We start from the raw sequence: 23,380 nt of genomic DNA on the forward strand, positions 1-23,380 counted from the left end.
CCCCGCCCAGGCACCGCCAAGCCGCAGGGCGCATCCCCGCCGGCGAACGTGCCGAGGCGCAACCCGGGCACGGTTCCAGGTGAGCGCCCCCGCCCCGCGCAGCAGCTGACCCCCAGGCCTCGCACGGACCGCCTCCTCCCTCCGCCAGGGCGCCTCGCTCTCCTCGCTCCCGGCCCATCTCAGGAACCTCTCTGCGCCCCGCGTCCCCTCGCCCCTCGGCAAAGGCACCCCCGCCCGCCAGCTCAAGCAGTCCCTCCCCGTGCGCACGTCCAAGACCACCGAGCGCCATGTCCTCCTGCCCGAGGACCCCCAGCTCGCGCCCCTCCACCAAGGCCCCGTCGAGGCCCCGTCCCCGCTCGCCACCCCCCCCAGGCGCGGCTCAGTCGGCAGCGCGCTCGGAAGGCACCCTGCCGACGAGCGCAGCGACGCCGAGAAGATGACCAAGCGCGAGCGGGAAGAGAACAAGCTGCCCAGGCTCACTGCCTATGCCACCGCCGAGGGCTACAAGCTCAAGGCGCTGCAGGCCTTTCTCAAGCGCGAACATGGCGTGAGCGTCGTGCGGGTCTATGACGATTGCGTGTATGCGGTATGGCGTTTCCCCTGCTCCAGCACCCAGCGACTGACGCCGTGCGTAGATCTACAACCTGCCCCTTCTTCCGGGATACGCAACGACCAAAGTACGCTCGTCGCCCGTCGTCAAGTCGCCCGGCGGTGTCTCCCTCATGGAGCGGATGACCATGGCCGAGGAGCAAGGCTACAACGACTCGTACTTTCCCCGCGAGGATCCGACGGAAGCCACGCCGGCAGAGTATATTCTCTCCAGCTCTCCGTCTGGCGGCGACGGCATAAGTGGCGTCGGCACCGATCTAGACGTCCTCGCACAAGATGGGGAAAGGGAGAGAGAAATGCGCGAGGCTGAGCGCGAAGGCGAGCGGCCAACCACACATTACGAAACCGTGAAACCCGAGGATGAGTCTCACCCTCGTGAACACACGCACCATGATCCGGGGACACACCTATCTCCCGACCACCCTGGCTACCTCGAGCACACCCCTTCCACAGCCCTCACACCCATGGATCTACCGCCACACCACCACCGCCGCCTATCAACAGGCATGCAAATGCCAGAGGAATACACGGCACACTCCTCTCCAAGGGCTCAGCACAGACCTCGTCGACGGAAATCGCAAGCTTCTCTGAACAACGTGGCAGAAGCCATATTCTTCTCATACGGTGTGTCCGTATTCTTTGGATTCAACGAAGGCGAGGAAAAGGAGATCATGGAGGATGCAGAGACCGCCGGGGCTTGGACTCGAGGTCTAGGCGAAGACGACTGGGAAATCGAAGAGTTCCACTATGTGGTATGTTTATTTTTCTTTTTCCAGCATAAACGACCCCACCACTGATTCGCAACACAGCACGACCCAGACGCCGAGAACCCTCGGATCTACAACGACATGTTTACATTCAAATCCCGCTCACACCTCTTCAAACTTTCTCTCGCGCACGCCATTGCGCAGTCGACAAAACTGAGCATATACGAGTCTGTCATGCAAGAGACGCTTTCACTTACCGCCTCATTCCCCAAGGAACTGTCCATAACAGGACACCTGCAGTTGACGAGGAGGGAAGCGCTCAAAATGACAGGTAGATTGTTCAAATTGCGGATGGACGTCAACTTGAGTGGCGGCATCCTCGATACTCCCGAGTTATTCTGGTCAGAAGCTTCCCTCTTCCCACTGTACGAAGCCGTTCACGAGTACCTCGAGATCGGTCCGAGGATCCAGGTACTGAACGACAGGCTCGCAGTTGCCGGTGATCTGGTACGTACTTATCAAGCCCAACTCTATTGATCAATCTGATATACTAAAATATAAATAAAACGGTATAGCTCGAAATCATCCACGAGTATATCGAAGAGCAAGCAACCCATCGACTCACTTGGATCATCATCTGGTTGATCGTCGTGGCGTGCTTTGTTGAACTGGCAAGTCGTCATCCGAAATATGGCGCATATTGGGAGCTGACGCAAAAGTTTAAACATAAAACAGGGCGAAGTTATCGCGAGAATGATCTTCCATGCCATACCAAGGGAACAGGGTGAATTCTTGATGCTCAAGGCTCCCCAGCTGTTGATCGGCGCAGGTCAAAGCTTTGTCTAGAGGCCTTATTAGATGCGTGCGTGTGTAATAATAAATAAAAACATTTAGAAGCAGTATTTTGTATATGTATATTGAACATGTTACATCCTACAGATCATCTCGCTGATGCCTATGGAGATTGGCAGAGCTCGTATTATAAAACACATCATATGTATTCCTACATGTTAATTTTTGCGAATATCTTTCTGCGATTTATCTTTTCCGTCATTCTTTTCACCTCAAAAACTAATTATGCCACCAACAACTTTACAAATTACTCGAGGTAAAGAGTTGAACGATGAGCACCGTATCGCCCTCGCGCCATGAAGCAGAGGACGATCAAAAAGACGAGTGCAAACAGGACCAAAATTCTAAAATTATTATGAGCAACCGCAAAGACCCCAATCTTTTTCGCCAAAATGCACTCACGTATCAATCCAACTGATGACGACGAGACCCTTGACAACCGAGCATCGCGAAAACGTCTGGCCCGAGTTGCCACAGTCAACCTTGTCGGTCAAAGCTGTAAGGGAGGAGACGCCAATAAGGTAGAGAATGAATGAAATGGCAATGGGAATAAGATGGGTGAGAAGGCCAAAGGCTCGGCTTTGGCCAAGAAGTTGGAAGCCAACCGTCAGAATCACTTTTTTTTTAAAAAAAAATTGTCAGCTAATCACAATGAAACACATATTATCAAACAACTTACAGCCCCATGCAGTCGTCCATACACTTGCCACCAGCAAGATCCTTATCCTGTCCCTGTATGCATTGGTATGAGCAGGTGGATAGCCGTTGCTGTTGTAGTGGCCGACAAGGGAACCGGAAATGCCAAGAGCAACGATAGAGGCAAGGAGGACAAGGGTGAAAAGGAAAGTATGAGTGAAACGGATAACACGTTCAGAAGGCATAGTGGATTTGTTAGTGGCCGCAGGTGCGATCAAGAGTGTTGAATCAAAGGTGGAAATGTAGAGGGTATATAGCAACAAGAGTGTTCTTGTTAGAGCGAGGCAAAACAGATAAAGTGACGGACACGCTTCAAGCCTGGAGCAATGACGACATTCCATCAATTTTCCCACGGGCGCTATCCGGTATTCGGACCACCCGATTCCTTCTGATATAAATTACGTAAATACACAAAGATCTCCTTTTTTTAACCATCGGTCGCGTTGTTTTCGTGGCGTCCGCTGCACAGCCATCGTGTATCTCTGCTTTTGAATCTCGAGTCTGCTGTGAAGCCGCCAATTTCCTCATCATCAATCCGACCATGCTCTCCCCTTCAACCCTGCTTCACGCCCTCTCTCTCGCAGCTCTGGCAGCTTTACCTGCGCAAGCCCAACTCGCAAACACGTTTCAGTATGTCGGACTGTCTGGCGTGTCCGCCCAGCAAATGTTCTTGGGCACTTTGCACAAGGTTTATATCGTAGACAAGACGTGAGCGTAATCCACCGATGAGAACGTCTCTATGTATCCATGTCTGATAACAGTTGAAAACAGTGAAAATAACAATGCGACTGTGAATGGACATCCAGCATGGGCCTCGGAATACGACCTGGCCACGAACACTTTTCGCACGATGGACGTGCTTTCAAATTCGTTCTGTGCCGGGGGTACTGTTCTAGGAAACGGCACGTGGCTCAATGCGGGTGAGATTCTGCTGTCATGTCACAAAAACAAAAAACAAAAAGAACTGCCGTCCTGACGCATTGCACATCCAGGAGGGAATCAAGCAATCACTTATGGCGGAGCAGCGATGCCAAGCACTCAGCAGAGCGGACAGTCACCATATGGTGACTGGGATGGCGGAAAGGCCGTCCGCTTGCTCGACCCGTGTGATGACGAATCATGCGAATGGGTGGACGACCCAGCACTATACATGACCAGTCGACGGTGGTATCCGACACTCGAGACGTTGGAGGATGGATCAGCTATCATTATGGGCGGCTGTGGTGAGTATCCTTCTGCATTTTTTACCTGCTTTCAAATCCTAATTGCTATCAGAATGGGGAGGATATGTCAACTATGCAGACAACCAAAACAACCCTACAGTCGAATATTTTCCTCCCAAAGGCCAACCTTTTACCCTCAACTTCCTTCTCAACACCATGCCTGTGAATCTCTTCCCCCTGGTCTGGCTTCTTCCCTCTGGCAACCTCTTTGTCCAAGCAGAGTACCAAGCCGAGATCTTTGATTACAAAAATAACATTGAATACCCAATCAGTGATATCCCTGATTGTGTCCGAGTATATCCAGCATCCGCTGGAACCGCAGTCTTGCCCATGACTCCTGAAAACAACTGGACGGCGACAATTATATTTTGTGGAGGGACATTTTTAGAATCGGATCAGTGGACAACAGATTGGAATATCAGTCAATACCCGGCAAACCAGAGCTGTGTGCACATCAGTCCCGATGTCGATCTGACTTGGTACCAGAATGATCCTCTTGACACAGGACGTTCCATGGGCAACGTGAGTGGTATGACAATTACCAAGTATACAAAGCGGCTGACATTTATCTAGTTCATTAATCTCCCTGACGGTCGACTCTTTTACGTCAACGGCGCTCGCACTGGAACAGCCGGGTACGGGACTCAAGACTGGGCTGTTGGCGAATCATATGCAGATCATCCCCTTTATCAATCGTGGTATTTTGACCCCTCTCAGCCTTCAGGACAAAGATGGTCTAAAGCAGGCGTGTCGTCTATCCCACGAATGTATCACTCTTCAGCGTCTTTGTTGCCGGACGGCACTGTGATCATTTCGGGCAGTAACCCTAATGCGGACTGTGAGTATTTTCAAGAGCCTAGTCGCTCTATAGAAATACTAACAAGAACGTAGATGTGGATGCGGTCAACAACGCGAGCTACACCTACTTCACACAATATCAAGTGGAGATATTCTATCCAGACTAGTGAGTCTCTTCCTCATCTTTGCTACGTAACTTATCGTCATTAGTGCGGATCATGTAAAGCCGACACCACAAGGCATGCCTAGTAATATTACCTGTACGTCTTTTTTTTTTCCTCTTCATCGCTTTGATACGAATGAATCAAGACTAACGGAAAGGATAGACGGCGGCGACTATTTCAACATCACCCTCTCAGCTTCGGATCTTTTCAACGTTCCGATTAATATCAACAAAACCCGTGCAGTGATCATGCGCACTGGCTTTTCAACGCATACGATGAACATGGGTCAACGACACATCGAATTGGAAACGAGTTTTACAACGACGGATGATGGTGGAGGGATCTTGCATGTCGCACAATTACCGCCAAATCCCGGTATACTCGGTAAGTCTCTCCATTTCTGCAGTTACAAGGCCCTGATCTAATGCTGGCGTTGCAGCCCCCGGACCAGCACTCTTCTTTATTGTAGTGGACGGCATTCCCTCGAATGCCTCGTGGGTAATGATTGGTGATGGCATCATTGGGGAGCAAACTCTGCATGAGAAGAGCGTTTTGCCACGCTCCCAGATTAGTGCACAAATCATGGCACAATATGGGTTTATCACTTATTCCACTAACACGACTTCTACTGCGACAACAACCTGGGGAAGTTGGAAGCTGGCAGGAATGAGCTTGATGTGCTTGTGGGGAGGTATCGTGCTTTTATAGATTGGAAAACGATACGCGGACATTTTTTTTTGGTCATATTACGGCGTACTCTATGAACAATTGTTGTGCATTCCCAAATCTGATTCTGCTCACTGTTGTGCATTCCCAAGTCTGACTGTGCTCACTGCGGTAACGATTTTGCGAAATTAAGCCTATTTTTACTTGAGCGCCTCCATTAACCACGACTTGAGATCTTCAATCTCCTGAGGACAGGAAGAATGGGGCATTCCTGGGTAGGATTCAAAACGGATACCAGGACGAGCAAAGGTTGTGCCCTGAGAAAGCAGCTTGTAGCCACATTTTTGTACAAGAAAATCAACTGATCGTTGTCCAACTGGATCACAAGTCAGTCAAGCAAAAAAAGGATCGTATTTGGACGTACAGCGGTAATCGACCACTGGGTCATTCGTTCCGTGGCCCCAGAACACTGGAATATCCTTGGCATGCTCAGACATCATCTGCTTCAAGATCAATTTTTCATATCATTATTTTGAGAAAGATGATTCTTACTTGTACAATCTTGTGGTTGAGAGGGACCCAAGTGCTCAACGCCACCACTCCAGCCAGCTTCCTCTTTGTTGTCAGCATGTTTAGAACACTGATCGCGCCGCCCTGGGAAAAACCACCGAGAACGATCCTATTTTCAGGGATCCCACTATCCACCTCGGCTTGGATAAGCTCGTCAACTGACTTTAGCGTTTCGAGCATCCCCTGCTCATCGTCGTTCTCCGAGTTATCCAATTTATCAAGGTGACGAATGTCGAACCAAGATGGCATAGCCATGCCGTGGTTTAAGGAGACGGGGATTGTAGGGGCATGTGGAAGTATCCATTTCACATTAGGGAACGAGCTCCAAAGCATCTTAGCAACAGGAAGCCACCCATGGCCTGATTAGCAGGGTTAGTATTTGTGACTTGTTCAGTTTTCTCAGACATACCACTATCGCCCAACCCCTAAACCAGTCTGCAAGATGAGCTACGCTCATCATAATGCAAGTATTGGGACTCACGTGAAGAAAGATGACAGTAGCAGTATGGGCCTCCTTGGGCGAAATCTTTAGGTGTTTCAAAGATGTGGGCATGGTGTCTTGCAGCAATGGCGATGGTAATCGAGTTTTAGACGGGATTGACGAGATCCAATATAAAGAAATTGTGACTAGAGCAATGCAGGCAATAAGCAAATTGCGGACAGTAAAGCCTATCACGAACATACAGCAAAACAAAGACTGTATTTCTTGGATTGCATGGAAATGTAGTTTCGTTTTTGGGACAAGACTAGACAAGACTCACTCACGTGAGTTTCGCTTCGGACAACTGCGCAAGTCTTATTTATGCAAAACCGCTGCATCTCATAATCGCTGATCTTCTTGAATTGTCCTACGTATTCTGTCTTCCACCTCCTACTTCTTCGTTATTATTTGTTCGTCTCTGTATCGATGAGAGTGGTGGGTACTATCAGGTCCAGCTCGGATGTTCCACCAAAAGCCCTAGGACAACCTGCTGCTGAAAACGGCAAAATAAGAAGCAGTGACGTGGAATGAGTAGACGCTATCCGCTCCTCCTCATCAACAAGCAACAGCAGCACTTCTGCTTGAACGGATAGTAGTAGCTAATAGTACGTAAAATAGCAACATCATGAATGATTGTAACTCTGCTAGAAACGCAACGCGGCGATGGCCTTACCTAGCGTTTGGCAACATGGAAAGCAACCACGCATTCATGCTCCTCCTCATTGGACAAATACCGTGAGCAATCTGGATACTGCATGGCATATATGATATTTAACACTAACTATAAGACCGATCCACTAACTAACTGTCGAGATATACTATGGAATCCGCACTCTTCAATTTTGATAACGGGACTTAAAGAATAGAAAGAAACCCACCAAGGAGTGACTTTAGGATAAGGCCGACATCCTTGAGAAGGGAGTTGACGAGTTTAAGGACACCAGCGACAAGGGAATCGACACCTTTGAGGATCAACGTGAGAGAGTCGTCAATCTGGTAGAGAAGCTTGGACACAGTGGTTTTGTGGGCAATATACGGAGGAATAGGCTGGATAATGTTCACGTTGACGGTCTGGATTACGTTGGACAGGGCTTGGGCAACCTGCTCCTTGTCGGTGTCGCGACTCCTCGAAATGTCAGTGAAGGCTACTCGTAAAGGAACAGACTACACATACGCAATGACAACGTCACGACTGAATAAAGAGACACCAGCACTGACGCCAACCGAAAGGTCAATGCCGAGCTCGTTACCACACCAGTTGAACGCATCGATCACGATATTGAGGCAAGCAGTAACTTCAGCCTCGACAGAGTTAGGACCGATAGAACCAGCAGCATTCTACCATCTTTCAGCTGCAGCCTAAATAGTATAGCGAACGAACTTACAACCCTGGTTTGGAGTTCGGTGATAACAGAAAGGACGTCCACATCTTTCTTGGTCAAGTCCGAAGTAACAGGAGTCAAAGCGCTCTCCACGAGAGGAGCTGCGAAGACAGACCCAATGAAGGGAAGGGCGGCAACGAACATGGAGGTGAATCGCATCTTGATGGTGTTTTAGCTGCTTGGATGAGTCGATAATAAATCAGAAGTTATGGCGGATTTCAACTGCTTTCAATGAGAAGAAGATATTGGAATGAAGAAAGAACGAGGAAGAAGGGGAAGAAGTGTCTGGGAAAGGTTTTTATACCCTTCAAAAGGCCTCCAGGATGATGAGCGCATACGACGTTACAGGGAGCCAAGAAATTCGAAAGGTATGGCAGACAGAAAAACTATAGGAGTGTGATTGGAGTTGACATGTTTGTTAGTCAAAAGTCGGAGATGATCCTTGTTCGCATCGAAAAAGTCGAGCTAGGCAGCTCACGAAAGGTATGCTGCAGAGGCTCGTGCATCCCAGTGCCTGTTATTTCAAGAAACTGAACGTGCTGAGCATCGAGTACCTCTCTTCCGTTCTTCCTCCGGTGGCCCTTTGTATTTGGCAACAGCTTCTGGTCTAATCAAACGCCAGGTCACGGGCCTTCTGATCCATGTTTCTTAGTTGGGTCGACGATGAACTGGCCGGCCGTGACAGTCACAGTAAGCTCAGCTGCCACTGAATGGATTGTTGTCATTTCATGAATGACGGGCCCTGTACTTGGCCACTTCTCATGCAACAAGTATTGTCCCACAATTCGAACAATTGCACCGATGTACAAGCATGGCTTCCGAAACTCACGATGACGACAATGTCACGGCACATAAATCATGATGGTTAAGCTTCTTCGACTTGCGCAAGGTATGAATAGTTAATTTTTCCACAGTTGCCGTTTCTGCGTCGCATGAGTACTATTTCTCAGTTGATCGATGACTCTTACTGATGACAGGTACATCATGATTCAGCTGGAACTATCATCATCGCTGCCCGCAGATTGTAAAAAAGAAAAAGGAATCCCTCCAGTTGCTAACAAAGACTATCTTGAGTTCGTGATGGACTAATTATAACTCTTCTTTGCTAGCTGAGGTTTGTATATCGCCCTAGAATTGGACAAATTATGATGCATGAACTCGTCATTGGTGCTGCATTTGTGGTGGTTGGTCGCTGGTGGCCTGCTAACCCGACTGCAGGTAAGTAGTAGCTTCTTTGACTTCTTGTGTCCAAATGAAAGTTATTGGAAGCAATTTATTATGTTCTCTTAGTATATAATAATGTAGGTCGTCCTTGACGACGTACTTGACGTTTTAGCAATATGTGGTGCATCGATATGAACAATCGCTTAAATGATATGTACAACTTGGACAGACGATTTGTTGACGACATGGATCGAATGAGACTTTAAAGAAAACTACCTTCTAAGTGATTATTGTGAGGTTACGAACCGCCCAGAATACCGGTGAGGAGTTGCAGAACTATATTGCTATCTCAGTCCAGCTCTCGTATCGTGTCTGATCACTCACGGCCACTAAGAAGAGGTGTAATGTTGATGCCCAAGTCCTTGAGAATAGTAGCAACCAAATCGAGGATGCCGCCAAGAATATTGTCAAGGCCCTGAACGATGGCGTCGAGGGCGGTATTGATGTCTTCAAGGATAGGACTGACGATGGGAATCTGGGAGAGAAGACCCACGATGGGAGAAAGGAGGGAGTTCAGGTCTTCAACGATAGCCGCCAAAAGCTTTGAAACGTCATCGGTAAGATCACGCCTGTGATAATGGGGACCATTAATAATACCTGGGGATCGTTGCTTGGAAGATACTTACGCGTGGAGCACATAGTGGAAGTCCCTTTTGGAGGAATTAAGCTGAAGATCAGATTGAGCTGTCTTAAAAGCATCGTTGACCTTGTTGAGAACAAAGGTAACTTCGTCTTGGGTAGAATTGGGGGTTAAGGCTACCAGGGTACTACCGCCCACTAGATGAGTGTGGGCCACTTACGATGGAGTCATCAAGTTGGGAAAGGACATCTACGTAGTTGATCTCTCTCACTGAAGGCGTCTTCGATTTAGCGTCAACGATTGCCTTGGAGGCTGGGTCGCTGAAGGGGGAGGCGAAGACTGATCCGACAAACAGCAGAAGAGCGGCAACGAGAATCGAAGTGAAACGCATGACAGTAATTCGAGTATGGAAACTGTTCGACAGATGTGTTTCGAAATTAGGGCAGAATTATGATGGGTAAAAAGGAGTTACTTGAGCAGGAGATGCTTATATATACCTTATTCTGACGAAAATAATGCTCAGTCCATAAGGGCGTGTATGAATTTCCGGGGGCTTGGAGTATCCGGTAGCCACATATGGCTATGGAAGGCAACAAAGAGCTATTTCTATCGACGCCTCGGCTAGGATACATTTGTAGGCTGATAGGTGCAGAAACGGCAAGGGATTAGTGAGTTGATCTGTCCGCACCTGCCGACATCGAGGGTCTGAAGAGAGAATAGGCGGAGCTAGGCAACATGATTAGTAGCATCTCTGACGAGCATACCTGCGGATCCCAAGTCACCAAAAACTGTTATGCACGAAGATTCGACCATCGACTCATTAGCATATAGATGGCGTATCAGAGAACGATGTTGTTTGACACGCCAAAGGAAAGAAATACTACTTCAACGCATTAATCGGAGGTTGATGCACTTTTTTTTGCAAGACACGGAAAGATCAAGCGGATGGGTCAACTTCTTACTCCTTGTATTATCGAAGATGAAGACAGACTCGTCGTTGAAAGCGAAGGACAATGATTTACCGTCCATATGTGACCACAAGGACACAAGTATTATGTACTCTATGATGTAGACTTTGAAATCGCCAAACGGTGCAACGCAACTTCCGATGAGCTTCATTCGTTGAAAGTGGGATAGTGTGCCTGTTGGATTTGCTTTTTCCATCCTTTTTTAATCCTTTTCTCCCAGGCGTTTTACACCGGCGGTCGACAGCAGCAGGAACTCTCTGAATGATGAATAAATAATTGTACCAAAATACCTTCGTTGTATTTGTGTTCTATCATGCACAACGCATTCGCAGATTGCGAATTGCTGCATCTTCCTTGTTTCAAGTTATTGCGAATTGCAGCTCAGAAATCGAAGAAGATGAAGCAGATAGCAGACATATCATTATAATAATCGCATTTAATTAAACAACCATCATAACTTAATTAATTAGTGACATTTATAATGGCAAACTCATCCCGCAGATGAATATCTAACGCTCAACAGCCAGAAGGGGAAGCTTGTGATGGCAAATTACAACTTGCCAAAGATATCGTAAAGAACGTTGATGTCTATCCAGGGGATCAGGTAAGCTTAAGTCTTGATCTCAAAAAAGCACAGAATTCACCTTTGCTGAGGAAAGGAGCGATGTCGATACCCAAGCTGTTGAGAGTTTTGGCAACCAGGGAAACGACACCACCAAGAACATCGCCGAGACCCGTGAGAACGGAGTCAAGTGCGGAGTTTACCTCCTTGACGAGGCCACCGACTGCAGGAAGGGAAAGGAGAGTGACATCGACAGGAGCGATGAGAGCCTTTACATCGGCGGAGACGGTAGACAAAAGAGTGGAGACTTCATCTGCGGTGCTGTCACGACTAATCTTCTGTCAGAGGGACGATCACCCTAAACTATTATGAACGACTTACGCAACAACGCCCATGTCGAGGTCCCGCTTAGAGGAGACAATGTGGAGAGCCGATTTCGCAGTGTCGAATGCCTCCTTAACGGTAGTGAGCGCTGCAGTCACCTCACCCTCAGTGGAGTCCCCTGAGAGCGGGCCGGCGTTTTTCTATCGAGCCAAGTCAGCCCAGGAGAGGTTAGGGGGAAAGATAGGTAACTGACGATGTCATTATCAAGTGTAGTAAGGATGCCGACGTAGTCGACAGTTCGAGGGGCAAGGGACTCAGATCTAACAACAAGGGCTTCGGAGGCCTTGTTGCTGAGGGGAGCAGCGAAAGCAGACCCGACGAAAGGGAGAACAGCAATGAAGAACGAAGTGAATCGCATGATGTTTGTGGATAGTCAGAAGAAGGTTGGTTGTTGAAGGGAAGATTGGGAGATGTGTTGTGAAGGATGTCTAGTTGCGTTGATGATGGGAATAAGTGTCACTGACAGGGGGTTTTTATACCTTGCAGCACACACCACCGAGACCACCCCCCCCAATTTCCGCATATGTGGTAGCCATCGAGTCGACCGGACTGGCATGCAATATGAGACAATGGAAGTGACAGGCTCGGTGGAGATAACTTTAGGTTCAGACTTCAATGAAATTAACAATCAGTAATCAATAACCGGTAGACAGTAGATAGTCGTAGATCATAGACAACAGATTAGTAATGAGCAATCTGGGTAATTTCGTGTCTCATATCTCCCGCTCATTAATGCGACTTTCGACGGGTACCTTCTATATTAAAAACATAGTGTACTATGTATCGTGGTGATGCATCTATATTTCTAATTAAGCCTACGGCCTTTCATCATTCGTTCATGAGTTTAATCCTTGATCCTTAATCCCTGCTCTCGGTCCCTGCCTTGTTGTTGGGTGTTGGATGATGTTTGGTGTTGGGTGCGGGTGGTAGCAGCCTCCGCGGTCGGTCACCTCAGGGAGCCTGATGAGGTATGAAATATATATGAAACAGTATATATCATTCATGAAAATGGAATATGCGTGGGACATGAGTAGTCGCGAATTCATAATTTGTGGACGGATCAATAAGAAGGATAAATAGAAGGTTAGGGTCCGGCCGTGAAGATTATTATGATTGTACGAGGAACCACTAGTAGAAATGTGGAATGTACAGTGAAGAGTGTAGAGTGCAAAGTGTAGAGGTGACCGTAACATGTAAATCATCGGAAATGAAGCATAAAAAATACTGTAATAACAGGAAACAGCACTGGGGACTTGGTGCTAAAACCTACAATTTAAAAAGAGCCTAAAACCTATGAAGAGGTATAAGAGGGTAGATAAGTATCAGGTACCAGGGACTAGGGACAAAATACCGTTCAAATTTCCATTGTTTGACGGGTGCCGGTGTTAGTAATGATTTGAAGATACGAGTATATGATGGCATCATAAGAAGTATCTCATGCGCTCTGCTTCGTTATTACACAAATACGCCACTGATGAGACTCACCCCACAATCAAGGTCATTGAGAATGGGAACTGAAATGCAGCATGAGATATGTGTATACTAGTTATATTAGTTACTGAAGAAGAAAAAGAAAAGAAAAAACTAATAATAATAAGCGTTGATCATGCAGGATTTTTAGATGGTGAACATAAAACAAACCATCAGTGGTCTTTGGTTAGTGGTCTTGCCAAGTCCAGTGTGCATACGGAATAATGACGGAATGGCCAATGGTCAACAGTAAAGGAGGGATGGGGGAAAAGATAGCAGCAAAAGATAGGGGATTTGTTAGGGACATGAGACATGCATAATAATTAAATATCGATAATCGATAATGCCGGGCAATTATTTAAAAAAATATCCGATGGACGGTGAAGCCTGGGGCGATTCTTTATTAAATAAATTAATTTGTTGACTCTTTCTTCTGAAACATAAAACATTTGATGATTCCTGTTAGTCTGAAAGTTTAATTCCCGATTGCTTATTATTTCGAGTCTGCTGCCTAACAGGAGATAGGAGACAGGACAGTACTGAACAGGACAAGTAACCAAATGGTCTAGGTTGTGTACGTAATGAGATGTCCTTCGCTTCGCTGGTGGTTATTAGTAATAATCATATACGTAACTGTGTTGTTTACTACTACTACGTTGTTGTCGCTCGTCGCTGGTCCGGTTTCTGGTTGCTGGGTCACCGATTCGTTCGCAGTTTGTGGTATAAGGTCTGACCATAAGACCTGAGACCTGAATGCACCGCACTCGGCAGCCTACGCACGCGATATATTATTTCAGATGTACAGCACATACACTAGCGTCGTCGTACGGGGGGTATTCGACATTGATCGAACCACCCCACCAGATGTCTTCCTTTACTACAACTCTGACATGGCACGCTCCCCTGCGACTTACATAGATATCAGTATCAGAATTATAGGCATCATACTGCAGAGAGCAGCATGCAAGTGTGCGTTAATATAATTTGAGACGTCCATTCCACAGATTCACAACAGGCGTTAGAGAGTAGAGTAGTACGAGTAATAGCAGAGGAAGGATTCACGTCTTACCACGTATATTTTATTGTTAAGATTTTGAATATTTTAAATTACCTAGCGTCTTGTTGAGCTTCCTATGCGGTGGCGTGTAACCTTTCTCAGGCTCATGTCATCGTGCTTGTGTGTAGTTTTATTCTACTCTCTAATCTTGCGGTGCCGATACTCCTATCATTCCTACACCTTGTTAGTGCCAGCAGCTAATCCATGTTAACAAACATACTGTCTACTGTCTCCTCGCTCCTTCCTGTGGGCTTTTTCTTTCTTTTTTTCTTTTTCACTTCCAAAAGCTTTGGTTCATCGTTCTTCAAATATGTGCTGTTCGTCTTGCCATCTAACAGTGCCGAGGCTTATTATGACATGGCACGCCTCAAGATCAGTCCACATTTGCAACCAGCAGCTGGCTCTCCTTAACCAATCAAGGTCCGGCCATGCGTGACAAGGATGATTGCATTATCCGAAATTGGCGGTTAAACTTTGCCCCAAGCTCTCAAAACTCTATCTTCTACTCCGTCGCCGACCCACTTGTATGAACTTTCTGCCAATGCCAAGTTCTCAACCTCGGCCTTGAAAAGCTTGACCATGTCTGGTGGACCGCCGGGGCCGGGCATAGGGCCTCCTGCCCCAGAAAGTGCAGACAGCGAGGTGAGGTCACGGCTGTCTACAGCAGCTAATGTGAGAAGTTAGCGGCTAGCACATACAGGATTAAACGACAATTCTTACCATTCTCAGCTCCAAGAATTAGTTTGAAAACACCGTTCAAGCCAAACAAGTTGAGAAAATACCAGGACAAAGCGCTGAAGGGCCGACATGAGCGTTATACGAGAGTAATACGCAGATCAACACCCACGAAACCCATCGCACATCGAGATCAGCCATGGGAATATCCCTTGACAGCAACGACTTAAAGCCTGCGGTTAAAGGAAATGGCAGACGCACTGAATGGTCTGTAAGCAAGAGTCGGGTTTTTTTCCCAGTTGAGCACGTACTAAGGATAAATCCGGAAAAAAAGACGTTGATATACTGCATGATAACCATGTTGGGTACCCTGATGCAGAGTCAGCCAAGCATGACTTCCCTTCCAGGCTGACTTACATCATTACGGCCTGCTTTTTCATACCGTCCATCGCATTTTCCATCCCAGCACCTTCGAGAGGATTGGCGGGAGAAGCATCCCCCTTTGACTCTGGGGCGGGCTTGATATACTCACCAGTAGAAAGTGAAGCAGCAAGGGATCCCGAGAGAGCCTTGTAAGAGGCAGGCGGAAGGGGGGACAGAGTCGCAGTTGCCCGAAGCAGAGCTGAGCGACCAAGTGCGCGTCTAGAGGTGAGAGACGGGGCCGATAAATTCAGATATCAAGAACGGTTTATCTGGATGTGCTTACTGTTCGCGAACGGCAGCTGCTGTTTGTTTTTTTGGTGCAGAGTTAAGGAATTGCGTGATGTAGTGTCTTAACACACCGACGAGTAGCTAAAAGCAAATGAGCATATCGGAGTATATGGTAGTAGCTGTGAGCACTTACCATGATTAGGGTGATAGGGATAAGGACCCAATCCTATTCATTGTCGGGTTAGTACACACATGACAGAAGTGTTTTAGGACATACCCGAATGGAGGGGTCAAGATAGAGATCTTGCCTGTGAGGTGGTGAGTTATACGTGTAAATGTGGGTATGCTGGCAGGTTGGATACGCACTCTGCCTTGACTGTCATGTTATTATACCTGCCAGGGCTACGGTGGTCGTTAAAGAAGTGTAACGATAGATGTCTAGCTTCGTTGTACAGTCACCGCACGCTGCAGAACAAACAGCAACCTGTGTGCATATCATATCGCAGAAAGTGATGACGCCTGCAGGAGGGTGCTTTAACTGAGGGGCTCCGTTAAATTCGCGAGGATGTGATTGGGCCCAGCCACTTTCGGGGATTCGGCCGAAATCGAGTCACACTCCAAAGATCCAACAAATTCGTCTCTGTTGGGCTGAATAAAATTCATCTTCCCAAACCTATTCTTTTTTTTTCATCCAAAATCTTAAAAATGTCCTTCTCCAGAGCTTCCAGCAACGCCCTCAAGCAGGCCCTCAAGTCTACCGCCTCTCGACAGGTCGCCAGGAGGTCCTACTCTCTCCTCTCCGGCGCCGCCCCTAGGGCCGCCATGGCTACCCGACTTGGCGTGAGTTAGACTCTCTCAAAGTAAATGCTTGATCGCTGATAGGACGATGAATTGCAGGCCACTCGAGGCATCAAGACTCTCGATTTTGCCGGTACCAAGGAGGTTGTCTACGAGCGTGCTGACTGGCCCCTTGACAAGCTCCAAGAGTGAATACAATTCTTTTTTCTTTTTTTCTTCGGAGCCGGCTTCAGGGTCACTACGCGTTGCTCTGCTCTACTTTGAGCGAAACTGTTAACTAATGCGGCAACCTGTAGCTACTTCAAGAATGACACTCTTGCCATGATCGGCTACGGCTCCCAGGGTCACGGTCAGTCCCTCAACGCCCGTGACAACGGCCTCAAGGTTATTGTCGGTGTGCGAAAGGGTGGTGAGTCTTGGAAGCAGGCTCAGGAGGACGGTTGGGTTCCCGGAGAGACTCTCTTCGACATCCCTGAGGCCATCAACAAGGGTACCATCATCATGAACCTTCTCTCCGACGCTGCTCAGTCTCAGACCTGGAACGAGATTGCGCCTCTTATCACCAAGGGCAAGACTCTCTACTTTGCCCACGGTTTCTCTGTTGTCTACAAGGAGGACGTGAGTTATCTTTTATTCTCCTTTGAAAACGGAAATGATGTTGACAGCCGTCTAGACCCACGTCATTCCTCCCAAGGATGTTGATGTCATCCTCGTTGCTCCTAAGGGTTCTGGCCGAACTGTCCGAACTCTTTTCCTCGAGGGCCGTGGTATCAACTCTTCCATTGCCGTTTACCAGGATGTGACCGGTCACGCCAAGGAGAAGGCTGTTGCCCTTGGTATCGCCGTTGGTTCCGGTTACCTTTACGAGACCACCTTCGAGAAGGAGGTCTACTCTGACCTTTACGGAGAGCGTGGTGTTGTAAGTATTCTCTGGGCGGCACAGAAACTGAATCAAAATACTCATTGAATTTTTTTTACAGCTTATGGGCGGTATCCAAGGTATGTTCCTCGCCCAATACGAGGTTCTCAGGAAGAACGGCCACTCTCCCTCTGAGGCCTTCAACGAGACCGTCGAGGAGGCCACCCAGTCTCTTTTCCCTCTCATCGGCAAGTACGGTATGGACTACATGTACAACGCCTGCTCCACCACCGCCCGACGTGGTGCTCTTGACTGGGCCCCCAAGTTCAAGGAGTGCGTCAACCCCTTTGCGTTCAAAACGGCTCACTAACAATTTCTTCAGGGCTAACCTTCCCGTCTTCGAGGCTCTTTACAACTCCGTTAGGGACGGTTCTGAGACCCGACGATCTCTCGAGTTCAACTCCAGAAAGACCTACCGAGAGGACCTCCAGAAGGAGCTTGACGAGATTGACAACCAGGAAATCTGGAGGGCTGGTAAGACCGTCCGTGGTCTCAGGGTAAGTGCTGCGAGTTACAATGGATGTTTTGTTTTCCCGCTAATGCTTTGTAGCCCGACGTCAACAAGGATGAGCTTTAAACAGACCTTCCCATTTGTGTTCATTAATCCCACCAAAATGGCGCCCTTTTCACATTCTGTTTCCAGTCTCAATCATGCATACCCATGAAAGAATTTGCTTTTAGGTGCCCGATAAAAAAATTGTTGATGAAGCTGCAGCTTGAGAATTCGCCGCAACATGTTCATGACATAACGTTGGTCGTAAAATATGATAGCTACAAAGAGTACTACTATAAATGTTCTCATCTTAAATATCCATCTAGAAACTATCCCGCCAAGGACTTGATATTTGTACTTATATATAACAATTCAACTCTTTCAGACCTTGCATCCTAAGTCTGCCGCTGGCTGTCGTTCTCCCATTCTGGCATATACATTGGCGGCAGATCCTCTACGCTTTCTTCATCTGGAGGCGGCGCGTCTATCCTACCCGCATCTTCGTGCCTTCTGAATCCGCCTGTCGGTGCATGCTGAGGCGGTAAACGCGTCCCAAAGTCGTCTCCTGTGGGGGCCGATTCATCGGGGTTGTGGGCATTCAGTGAAGTTGCCATTTGCGCCTTTGTCATGTTCCTGTTGGTAGTATTTGAGCCTGTGGCGGCCAAATTAGGAGAGCCAGGCACAAGAGGCGAAAGAGTTGTATGAGAAATAGCCGGAGAGGGATAGCCTCCTCCTTCTCCTATTGTCTCGGGAATAAAGATGCTAGAGCTCGAAAGAGAGTCGTTTCGGCCGCGGTCGTGTAGAGTAAGGGCGCGCGGGGGCACAAGTGAATCTGCATCAGAATCAAACCCAAGAGCGCCAATTGTTGGGGGTCGACTGGACGCTACCATAGAGGCGATTGAGTTTGAGCGAGGCGGAACAGCCGCCGCGCCGTCCCAGAAGGGTGAGATGGACGAAACAGCATCAAAGTCGTCACCAGAACCGGAGCGGGGGACTCCAGAGTGAGCAGCGTTACTGTAACGACTGCTACGAGCGGCCTCAGTGGCATAGTCGCCGGTCATGGGCCTCTGGTCAGAGCCCATTACTGACGAGTAAGAGTTGCGCGAAGCAAGGCCCAAGTCGACATCCCCGCCGGGCTTTACTTCTTGCCCTCGCATCTCCCGACGATGGTATATGAGAGCTTTAATTTGACGACGGCAGCAAAACCAGACGAGAGCGATTTGAAGAACGGCCACTGCCAAAACCGCGGACACCACGATGCCCACGATAGCACCAGTTGATAAGCTGCAAGGTTGATTGTTGTTAGCATCTGACTTCCGACGAATTTCTACGGTATGTGACGTACCCGGCACCACCACCAGGACTTGCCGTCTCAGTCGTAATAGCTGTCACTGTTTTAACTCCACCAGCGCTTGTCTTAGTTCCACTACTTGAATTTGCTAAAGTACCGGTTTGCGTGGCATGTGAGGCTGAGGAAGTTGAAGAAGGGGAGGAACTATCGATACAAGAGCTGTCCGATGACCCTCCGATAGTCAAGAGGTCGCTTGAACCGCCTTGCTGGTAAGTCCCCGAATCAAAGGCGGCGAAAATAACTTCTGTCCCAGATTGGATGTTGGTATTCCAGACTGTTTCGTTTGATTCCGCATGAGCAGGTATGCAACAGACAAGTAGTGTTAGGGGAACTCACCCAGCGAAGTTGTGGCCCCATTCGCGGAGACAAGCTGGAATACTTGACCTCCGGGAATAGCCCCGAGAATGGAAACAGGAGAGACAGCGCTAGAGTCCCAATAAATGTCAACCGATTCACATTGCTGCAGCCAAAGTCGTTAGGATTCGCAAATAAAAAGTAGGAACATGGTATGTAAGTCTATAGACGCACAGTGAGGGATGTTTCATTCAGATAGAAACTGCCAAATGGTCATCAGCTGGGTTTGCTACCGTTAAAGGCCGGCAAACTCACAAGAAGTCTGTGGATGTAGATCGAAGGGTACAAGATGAAGTAGATGTTCCGGATACTGTGTACAGGGGAGAGACACCTCCAGTCTATCCGAAACAACGATAGGGCGTCAGTAATATGCCTTACATTAGCGACCTATTCACGATGGCTATTCGTCATGTCACAAATCTGACTTACGCCTGTACCGCTGCCATCAGACATCATGATGACGAAACTTGTTCCAGACGGATCTGTTGAATCTTGGTGAGTGATAATTCAATCACAAAAGGATATTTGCCCACAATTCACTGTCCAATTATACGATCCTGTATTTGTATCGCTGTCGTAACTGGAGCTTGGTATCGACACTGTCGTGGGGTAGTCATATGCCGGCTAAAGTGTCAGTCAGTCAGTCTGGCATTCCAACACAAGGCCGAGGCTCGAGATCCTCTAGACTTACTATAATCGTCAAGCTCCATGGCGACTGACCCCCTGACCATGTAATCTCAACCTCCTCACACTGTTTTGGACTCGTATTTTCTAAGGTGAATGAAAGGCCTAGCACGACTTTGGAAAAGAGAGCCAAAGCAGCTATGGAAAGCAGGGGATGTCGAAGAAAGCATATCATTATTTAAATTGTTAAAGAGTGCTTGTACTCTGGATTTGCGACCAATAATGGAGGAGAAGAGAGATGATAAGAAAGAGCGTGTGGGGGGAGAAGGAAGGTGATAAGAAAGAGCGTGTGGGGGCAGATAGTAGGCGATGAAGACGGATTTGCTAGGATTATTGAATGGACGGCGGGGAGGCAAGTAGTGGAAAACTTGGAGAGAAAGGAAAAGCAAAGAGTGGTTGTGGAAAGAAACGAAAGCGACACAGCTTGGATACGTGTGTTATGTTTTTGGCCTGATTTGGGGCAATGTTGGATCCCTGATCTAAAACGGGAACGCCAGAGGAAAACACCAAAGTGGCTGGAAGAGAGGATGGGGGGAGCCGAGGGTGGACACACGGGTTGGGGAGGGCGGGCCGGGGATGAGGGGCGGGCGGTGGGCGTGCTGGCTGGAGAGCTGCTGAGGCGGATGTGGGGCGAAACTGAAGGACATCGCCCAGGAACAGCCAAAACATCCACCAACTCTGAAACAAACGCAGTCGCGAACTTCCTTGACGCGTCGCACATGCCGCACAACCGCCGCCCGTACTACCCAGTTAGGATATACACAGCTACCAGCTAAAAGCTCCTGGCACTCATCTCGCCACTCCAGCGATAGACTATTATCTCGTACAAATAAGAACGGACAGCGGGTAAAACCATGAAGAATACATTTGTTTCTTCGTAAATTAGGACGTTGTATCATTGTGGAAACCACAGTAGTGAAGAGAACTACGAAGTAGCTGTGAAATAACAGTTCAGTAACACCGTTGGTGAAACGGTATCATGCATCGTTGCCATCGATGCGGCAAGGGTTCGACTCCCTTACGGTGTATTTCTTTTTATTTAAAATCGGGTTTCCTCCTAGATCGAACTATAGGTTTGTGTACACCAAGTAGTGTAGCCCAGTATCCAGACAGCAGGGATACGTATGGCTTTCAATCGGTGATCATAAATCATAGACTGTATGTATGCAGTATCTCCTCGTTGGCCTCGCCAATCGCCATCAACCAGCCTACGTAGACGTCCACAACGTCACTGGCGCGACCGATTGCGTGCATCATGAGCTAAACTCACAATCTTCGTCACATAAATAAATGCGTGGTATCCACTGCACTGCATGTATGCGCTTCAACAACGACGGTTCTGATCGCAATATAATTCAAACTTCCTTCTTCGATAGTATTTGGACCGATTAATCACGAGTTCTTCCTGGTCATAACAGCATGTCATCCTCATCCATTCCCGCAAAGATGCGAGCGTTGGTCGTTCCCGAACCAGGCGTGTAGGTATATGTCATTCGGCTGGCAACGTAATTTTGCTGAAGTAGCTTCCCCGACCGCACTCACTGATGTTTGCTCTTCTGAAGCAACTATTATACACTTCAAGAGCAAGACACTCCCTCACCAAAAGGGACCAAAGTCCTATTGCACATCAAGGCATCAGGCTTATGTCACACAGATTCAATAGTGAGAGACGGTAGCTTTGGAGGAAATTGGCCAATAATAGGGGGACATGAGCCTGCGGGTGAGGTAGTAGCAGTCGGTGACAATGCGGAAGAAGTGTCTGTCGGAGATCGGGTGGTGGCTCTGTTACCCAAAGATCCTTGCGGTAGGTTTAAAGGGCGTGAAGTCCTATCATGGACGAGATTTTTGGCTGATGAATGAATGGATATGATAGATACATGCCCGGACTGCACCATGGGCGATTGGAAGTTTGTCCATATCTCATATCTAAAAGTATTCCGTGGAATTGCTGTTGATACCCTTACCTTCTAGGTACTGCAAGTTTATGAAGTTTGGAGGCATCAACGCGGATGGCTTTTTCAGCGAATACGCTCTTGTAGAGGCCAAGTTTTGCGTCCATATCCCGGATTCTATGAGCTTTGAACAGGTAAGACCGCCACATAATTACATAGCAAGGGGCAAACAAATCATCCTGCTCATAGGCAGCCCCCTTAGGCTGTGCTGGAGTGACTGTTTATGCCGGTATCAAGAAAGCCCAGCTCAAACCCGGGGATGTGATCGCCATCAGCGGCGTAGGAGCACTGGGCTATCTCGGGGTACAGTTTGCCAAGGCGATTGTAAGTGAACATGTTTCCCACTACCCAACACCCTTATTCAACTTTGTTGATCTCAAACTTCTCCGCCCAGGGTCTTAAAGTTGTCGCTATAGATACTCGTACTGAAGCTCTTGAACTGGTACGGTCGCTCGACAATGACCATCGCCCCGACTTGGTCATCGATGCTAGCAAGAGCAAGGCAGACGACGCGCTCAATGCCATCCATGGGCTCAGACCAAGTGGCTACCGTGGATGGGACGGTGTTGACGGTAAGCCTATGATGATTGGCGGGTAAGCTATTTGCGTCGTAAACTAATAAGCGAGCCATGCCTGCGGTAGCATCCGTGTTGACCTCCCCAGCGATTCCATCCTACCAGTACGCTGCTGATCTTACTCGTTCCCACGGCACATTGATTCTCTTGGCTCAACCCACCAAAGTCGAGTTCCAGTACCCTACATTCCTTGCAAGAGATATCACACTCCGGGGATCATTGCACGGGAATGAAGTAGATTTGAAGGACACAGTTGAATTGGCCTACAAGTGCAACATTAAATCAGAAGTGAAAACATTCACAATTAACCAGCACAGGGAGATGTTGGACGCTGTTGAAAGTGATACCTGGAAGGGGAAGGCCGTTTTGGTCTTTTAGGCGATGGTTCTGTATTAACACGAGAAATGGATTTTGTATACGACATGGCAGTGCCATGAAAGATTGTACATGTAGAAAGACCGTCTCAGACCGTCGATGATCACCGGAGACACTCGTAGTGCATACAGAGACGATCAAATTGGACTAAATCGACGAA

The 23,380-nt window shown here is 48.0% G+C and overlaps 12 protein-coding genes, 1 non-coding gene and 1 pseudogene across 14 annotated transcripts in view; 6 read left to right on the forward strand and 8 right to left on the reverse strand.

Moving 5' to 3' along the window:
- The first annotated feature begins 1 nt into the window (after window position 1).
- On the forward strand, window positions 2-2,290 carry CNF02410 (cytoplasm protein, putative). The gene is made up of 6 exons (XM_571592.2): window positions 2-79; window positions 117-586; window positions 636-1,361; window positions 1,419-1,823; window positions 1,892-1,987; window positions 2,052-2,290. Exons 2-6 carry the CDS (start codon window positions 437-439, stop codon window positions 2,160-2,162), a joined length of 1,488 nt encoding a protein of 495 aa, XP_571592.2. The 5' UTR covers window positions 2-79; window positions 117-436; the 3' UTR covers window positions 2,163-2,290.
- Window positions 2,233-3,148, reverse strand: CNF02415 (hypothetical protein). The gene is made up of 3 exons (XM_024658574.1): window positions 2,848-3,148; window positions 2,571-2,784; window positions 2,233-2,512 (listed from the first exon to the last, which is right to left on the reverse strand). Exons 1-3 carry the CDS (start codon window positions 3,047-3,049, stop codon window positions 2,416-2,418), a joined length of 513 nt encoding a protein of 170 aa, XP_024514501.1. The 5' UTR covers window positions 3,050-3,148; the 3' UTR covers window positions 2,233-2,415.
- Window positions 3,149-3,306: 158 nt separating this feature from the next.
- CNF02420 (glyoxal oxidase precursor, putative) lies at window positions 3,307-5,819 on the forward strand. The gene is made up of 9 exons (XM_571566.2): window positions 3,307-3,572; window positions 3,636-3,784; window positions 3,857-4,087; window positions 4,140-4,609; window positions 4,661-4,925; window positions 4,979-5,051; window positions 5,096-5,145; window positions 5,212-5,433; window positions 5,489-5,819. Exons 1-9 carry the CDS (start codon window positions 3,406-3,408, stop codon window positions 5,755-5,757), a joined length of 1,896 nt encoding a protein of 631 aa, XP_571566.1. The 5' UTR covers window positions 3,307-3,405; the 3' UTR covers window positions 5,758-5,819.
- On the reverse strand, window positions 5,784-7,011 carry CNF02430 (acyl-protein thioesterase-1, putative). 2 transcript variants are annotated; one of them, XM_024658575.1, is made up of 6 exons: window positions 6,970-7,011; window positions 6,767-6,912; window positions 6,695-6,710; window positions 6,268-6,644; window positions 6,140-6,215; window positions 5,784-6,091 (listed from the first exon to the last, which is right to left on the reverse strand). In XM_024658575.1, exons 2-6 carry the CDS (start codon window positions 6,836-6,838, stop codon window positions 5,916-5,918), a joined length of 717 nt encoding a protein of 238 aa, XP_024514502.1. In that variant the 5' UTR covers window positions 6,839-6,912; window positions 6,970-7,011; the 3' UTR covers window positions 5,784-5,915. The 2 variants fall into 2 exon arrangements, with proteins under 2 accessions (XP_024514502.1, XP_571591.2); XM_571591.2 differs by having other exon boundaries at window positions 6,767-7,011.
- A 492-nt stretch (window positions 7,012-7,503) lies between these two features.
- Window positions 7,504-8,565, reverse strand: CNF02440 (hypothetical protein). The gene is made up of 3 exons (XM_024657401.1): window positions 8,152-8,565; window positions 7,941-8,104; window positions 7,504-7,889 (listed from the first exon to the last, which is right to left on the reverse strand). Exons 1-3 carry the CDS (start codon window positions 8,305-8,307, stop codon window positions 7,622-7,624), a joined length of 588 nt encoding a protein of 195 aa, XP_024513033.1. The 5' UTR covers window positions 8,308-8,565; the 3' UTR covers window positions 7,504-7,621.
- A 925-nt stretch (window positions 8,566-9,490) lies between these two features.
- Window positions 9,491-11,017, reverse strand: CNF02445 (hypothetical protein). Its single transcript, XM_024658576.1, has 4 exons — window positions 10,173-11,017; window positions 9,999-10,022; window positions 9,697-9,941; window positions 9,491-9,648 (listed from the first exon to the last, which is right to left on the reverse strand). Exons 1-4 carry the CDS (start codon window positions 10,199-10,201, stop codon window positions 9,611-9,613), a joined length of 336 nt encoding a protein of 111 aa, XP_024514503.1. The 5' UTR covers window positions 10,202-11,017; the 3' UTR covers window positions 9,491-9,610.
- A 222-nt stretch (window positions 11,018-11,239) lies between these two features.
- CNF02460 lies at window positions 11,240-12,664 on the forward strand (annotated as a pseudogene).
- On the reverse strand, window positions 11,319-12,468 carry CNF02450 (expressed protein). Its single transcript, XM_571341.2, has 4 exons — window positions 12,060-12,468; window positions 11,864-12,006; window positions 11,565-11,812; window positions 11,319-11,508 (listed from the first exon to the last, which is right to left on the reverse strand). Exons 1-4 carry the CDS (start codon window positions 12,222-12,224, stop codon window positions 11,471-11,473), a joined length of 594 nt encoding a protein of 197 aa, XP_571341.1. The 5' UTR covers window positions 12,225-12,468; the 3' UTR covers window positions 11,319-11,470.
- Window positions 12,665-14,239: 1,575 nt separating the features above from the next.
- Window positions 14,240-16,181, reverse strand: CNF02470 (conserved hypothetical transmembrane protein). Its single transcript, XM_024657402.1, has 10 exons — window positions 16,086-16,181; window positions 15,997-16,027; window positions 15,913-15,945; window positions 15,775-15,860; window positions 15,486-15,710; window positions 15,380-15,438; window positions 15,241-15,328; window positions 15,114-15,187; window positions 14,614-15,060; window positions 14,240-14,567 (listed from the first exon to the last, which is right to left on the reverse strand). The coding sequence occupies exons 1-9, from the start codon at window positions 16,100-16,102 to the stop codon at window positions 14,861-14,863; spliced, it is 813 nt and encodes a 270-aa protein (XP_024513035.1). The 5' UTR covers window positions 16,103-16,181; the 3' UTR covers window positions 14,240-14,567; window positions 14,614-14,860.
- Window positions 16,182-16,407: 226 nt separating this feature from the next.
- CNF02480 (ketol-acid reductoisomerase, putative) lies at window positions 16,408-18,110 on the forward strand. Its single transcript, XM_571345.1, has 7 exons — window positions 16,408-16,559; window positions 16,617-16,705; window positions 16,814-17,135; window positions 17,191-17,436; window positions 17,498-17,709; window positions 17,759-17,933; window positions 17,987-18,110. Exons 1-7 carry the CDS (start codon window positions 16,425-16,427, stop codon window positions 18,011-18,013), a joined length of 1,206 nt encoding a protein of 401 aa, XP_571345.1. The 5' UTR covers window positions 16,408-16,424; the 3' UTR covers window positions 18,014-18,110.
- Window positions 18,111-18,160: 50 nt separating this feature from the next.
- Window positions 18,161-20,865, reverse strand: CNF02490 (hypothetical protein). The gene is made up of 8 exons (XM_571347.2): window positions 20,326-20,865; window positions 20,168-20,258; window positions 20,064-20,116; window positions 19,890-19,972; window positions 19,809-19,836; window positions 19,617-19,740; window positions 19,275-19,554; window positions 18,161-19,213 (listed from the first exon to the last, which is right to left on the reverse strand). The coding sequence occupies exons 1-8, from the start codon at window positions 20,491-20,493 to the stop codon at window positions 18,325-18,327; spliced, it is 1,716 nt and encodes a 571-aa protein (XP_571347.1). The 5' UTR covers window positions 20,494-20,865; the 3' UTR covers window positions 18,161-18,324.
- Window positions 20,866-21,275: 410 nt separating this feature from the next.
- On the forward strand, window positions 21,276-21,346 carry CNF02500. Its single transcript has one exon. It is a non-coding gene; the product is annotated as a tRNA-Gly (tRNA).
- Window positions 21,347-21,652: 306 nt separating this feature from the next.
- On the forward strand, window positions 21,653-23,302 carry CNF02510 (alcohol dehydrogenase, putative). Its single transcript, XM_571349.2, has 7 exons — window positions 21,653-21,796; window positions 21,881-22,122; window positions 22,192-22,225; window positions 22,290-22,404; window positions 22,460-22,594; window positions 22,665-22,842; window positions 22,913-23,302. The coding sequence occupies exons 1-7, from the start codon at window positions 21,738-21,740 to the stop codon at window positions 23,221-23,223; spliced, it is 1,074 nt and encodes a 357-aa protein (XP_571349.1). The 5' UTR covers window positions 21,653-21,737; the 3' UTR covers window positions 23,224-23,302.
- A 23-nt stretch (window positions 23,303-23,325) lies between these two features.
- Window positions 23,326-23,380, reverse strand: part of CNF02520 (alanine-tRNA ligase, putative) — a 3,937-nt gene continuing 3,882 nt past the window's right edge. Inside the window, exon 13 of the mRNA XM_571590.1 lies at window positions 23,326-23,380. This exon is cut by the window's right edge and continues 159 nt beyond it. The gene's annotated coding sequence lies outside the window, so the exon portion shown is untranslated.

Source organism: Cryptococcus neoformans (assembly GCF_000091045.1).
Source record: "Cryptococcus neoformans var. neoformans JEC21 chromosome 6 sequence".
NCBI classification, from domain to species: domain Eukaryota; kingdom Fungi; phylum Basidiomycota; class Tremellomycetes; order Tremellales; family Cryptococcaceae; genus Cryptococcus; species Cryptococcus deneoformans.

Coding starts and splice junctions, on each gene's coding strand:
- CNF02445 (XM_024658576.1), bottom strand. CDS start 10,201: ATGTCCTTTCCCAACTTGATGACTCCATC. Junction 10,023..10,172: donor CCCAACTTGATGACTCCATC/GTAAGTGGCCCA, acceptor TTCCTCCAAAAG/GGACTTCCACTATGTGCTCC. Junction 9,649..9,696: donor TACACCTCTTCTTAGTGGCC/GTGAGTGATCAG, acceptor ATAGCAATATAG/TTCTGCAACTCCTCACCGGT.
- CNF02510 (XM_571349.2), top strand. CDS start 21,738: ATGTCATCCTCATCCATTCCCGCAAAGATGCGAGCGTTGGTCGTTCCC. Junction 22,595..22,664: donor TACAGTTTGCCAAGGCGATT/GTAAGTGAACAT, acceptor TTCTCCGCCCAG/GGTCTTAAAGTTGTCGCTAT. Junction 22,843..22,912: donor TGGATGGGACGGTGTTGACG/GTAAGCCTATGA, acceptor TGCCTGCGGTAG/CATCCGTGTTGACCTCCCCA.
- CNF02450 (XM_571341.2), bottom strand. CDS start 12,224: ATGCGATTCACTTCGTTCTTCATTGCTGTTCTCCCTTTCGTCGGGTCT. Junction 12,007..12,059: donor CTACACTTGATAATGACATC/GTCAGTTACCTA, acceptor TTGGCTCGATAG/AAAAACGCCGGCCCGCTCTC. Junction 11,509..11,564: donor CGCTCCTTTCCTCAGCAAAG/GTGAATTCTGTG, acceptor TCCCCTGGATAG/ACATCAACGTTCTTTACGAT.
- CNF02430 (XM_571591.2), bottom strand. CDS start 6,967: ATGTTCGTGATAGGCTTTACTGTCCGCAATTTGCTTATTGCCTGCATT. Junction 6,216..6,267: donor TCAACCACAAGATTGTACAA/GTAAGAATCATC, acceptor ATCTTGAAGCAG/ATGATGTCTGAGCATGCCAA. Junction 6,092..6,139: donor CCCAGTGGTCGATTACCGCT/GTACGTCCAAAT, acceptor CTTGTGATCCAG/TTGGACAACGATCAGTTGAT.
- CNF02420 (XM_571566.2), top strand. CDS start 3,406: ATGCTCTCCCCTTCAACCCTGCTTCACGCCCTCTCTCTCGCAGCTCTG. Junction 4,610..4,660: donor CAGGACGTTCCATGGGCAAC/GTGAGTGGTATG, acceptor ACATTTATCTAG/TTCATTAATCTCCCTGACGG. Junction 4,926..4,978: donor CAGTAACCCTAATGCGGACT/GTGAGTATTTTC, acceptor ACAAGAACGTAG/ATGTGGATGCGGTCAACAAC.
- CNF02410 (XM_571592.2), top strand. CDS start 437: ATGACCAAGCGCGAGCGGGAAGAGAACAAGCTGCCCAGGCTCACTGCC. Junction 1,824..1,891: donor TCGCAGTTGCCGGTGATCTG/GTACGTACTTAT, acceptor AAAACGGTATAG/CTCGAAATCATCCACGAGTA. Junction 1,988..2,051: donor TGGCGTGCTTTGTTGAACTG/GCAAGTCGTCAT, acceptor AACATAAAACAG/GGCGAAGTTATCGCGAGAAT.
- CNF02480 (XM_571345.1), top strand. CDS start 16,425: ATGTCCTTCTCCAGAGCTTCCAGCAACGCCCTCAAGCAGGCCCTCAAG. Junction 16,560..16,616: donor CCATGGCTACCCGACTTGGC/GTGAGTTAGACT, acceptor GATGAATTGCAG/GCCACTCGAGGCATCAAGAC. Junction 16,706..16,813: donor CCCCTTGACAAGCTCCAAGA/GTGAATACAATT, acceptor GGCAACCTGTAG/CTACTTCAAGAATGACACTC.
- CNF02440 (XM_024657401.1), bottom strand. CDS start 8,307: ATGCGATTCACCTCCATGTTCGTTGCCGCCCTTCCCTTCATTGGGTCT. Junction 8,105..8,151: donor CCGAACTCCAAACCAGGGTT/GTAAGTTCGTTC, acceptor GAAAGATGGTAG/AATGCTGCTGGTTCTATCGG. Junction 7,890..7,940: donor AGTCGTGACGTTGTCATTGC/GTATGTGTAGTC, acceptor CATTTCGAGGAG/TCGCGACACCGACAAGGAGC.
- CNF02490 (XM_571347.2), bottom strand. CDS start 20,493: ATGATATGCTTTCTTCGACATCCCCTGCTTTCCATAGCTGCTTTGGCT. Junction 20,259..20,325: donor CATGGAGCTTGACGATTATA/GTAAGTCTAGAG, acceptor CTGACACTTTAG/CCGGCATATGACTACCCCAC. Junction 19,837..19,889: donor TCTACATCCACAGACTTCTT/GTGAGTTTGCCG, acceptor ACCATTTGGCAG/TTTCTATCTGAATGAAACAT.
- CNF02470 (XM_024657402.1), bottom strand. Junction 15,329..15,379: donor TTTTTCCGGATTTATCCTTA/GTACGTGCTCAA, acceptor CAGACCATTCAG/TGCGTCTGCCATTTCCTTTA. Junction 15,188..15,240: donor CTCGATGTGCGATGGGTTTC/GTGGGTGTTGAT, acceptor TCGGCCCTTCAG/CGCTTTGTCCTGGTATTTTC.
- CNF02415 (XM_024658574.1), bottom strand. CDS start 3,049: ATGCCTTCTGAACGTGTTATCCGTTTCACTCATACTTTCCTTTTCACC. Junction 2,785..2,847: donor ATGGACGACTGCATGGGGCT/GTAAGTTGTTTG, acceptor TTAAAAAAAAAG/TGATTCTGACGGTTGGCTTC. Junction 2,513..2,570: donor GTCATCAGTTGGATTGATAC/GTGAGTGCATTT, acceptor TAATAATTTTAG/AATTTTGGTCCTGTTTGCAC.